General features: G+C 48.1%; 1 protein-coding gene across 1 annotated transcript; it reads right to left on the bottom strand.

Moving 5' to 3' along the window:
- Window positions 1-229: 229 nt before the first annotated feature.
- Window positions 230-979, bottom strand: LOC121779071. Its single transcript, XM_042176417.1, has one exon. It carries the CDS (start codon window positions 977-979, stop codon window positions 230-232), a length of 750 nt encoding a protein of 249 aa, XP_042032351.1.

Consider the following 979-nt stretch of genomic DNA (forward strand, 5'->3'; position numbering starts at 1 on the left):
TCGATATTAAACGTGAACTTCTCTCCATTGAAGTCTAGGTTTATCGTCCCATTACGAATTATGGTGCTGGCCGTAGACAGGAACGGCCTCCCCAATAAGACTCCACTTGATTCCCTTGCTGCTGGCTCCGTCATTTTGATTTCGAAAAAATCAGCTGGGTACAGAAAGTTATTCACCTTAACAACCACATCTTCCGAATTCCCTCTGAATGAATTCACAATCTGTCGGCCTATTGGATCATGATGTCAGTGTAGACGAGCTTGGCCGCTCCCAGCTTCTTATAGATCGAGTATGGCAAAACATTGATCGACGCCCCAAGATCGCACATCGCGTGCTCCACTTGAATTTCCCCAATCGAAATTGGGAGCGTGAACATTCCTAGATCAGTCTTCTTGGAAGGGAGGTCGCTTCTCTGGATCATGGCAGTGACATTCTCCTCTGTGATCACTCTCCCTTCTTCGTTAATTTTTCCCACCACGTAATCCTTGACGAATTTACTGATCGGGGGCATCTTTAAGGCCGTCAACAGCGGAACCTTCACTTCCACTTCCTTGAACATATTAGCCACGTCAATCGTGGCATCTATTTTCCTTGTCACAATTCCTCGGTACAGATATGGCTTTACTTTCTCTGCTTCTTCTTTCTGACTTCCTTCCGAGGATTCACCTCCCACTTTCGCTTTGCCTTTCTCACTTCCTTTTGCTTTATCCACCCCACTGGATTCTCCTTCCTCTTTACTCTGGCTCTGCCCGGGTACACACATCGGGGGCACTGCAGGTGGGCTAGGGTTTTGGTAAACCTTCCCTGACCTCAGGGACACTTCACTGATGTTTTCACGACTAGGGGACTGCACAGTAGCAGGGATCTTTCCTTCATTGCCCCTTAGCTCTCCCAGTGACATCGCAACATGAGACAGTTGCTTCGTGAGCATATCCAACGCGGCCCTCTGCTCCTTCTGAGCCTTTTGAATTTCCCGCAT

The sequence above is a fragment of the Salvia splendens genome, chromosome 19 (assembly GCF_004379255.2).
Source record: "Salvia splendens isolate huo1 chromosome 19, SspV2, whole genome shotgun sequence".
Lineage (NCBI taxonomy): Eukaryota > Viridiplantae > Streptophyta > Magnoliopsida > Lamiales > Lamiaceae > Salvia > Salvia splendens.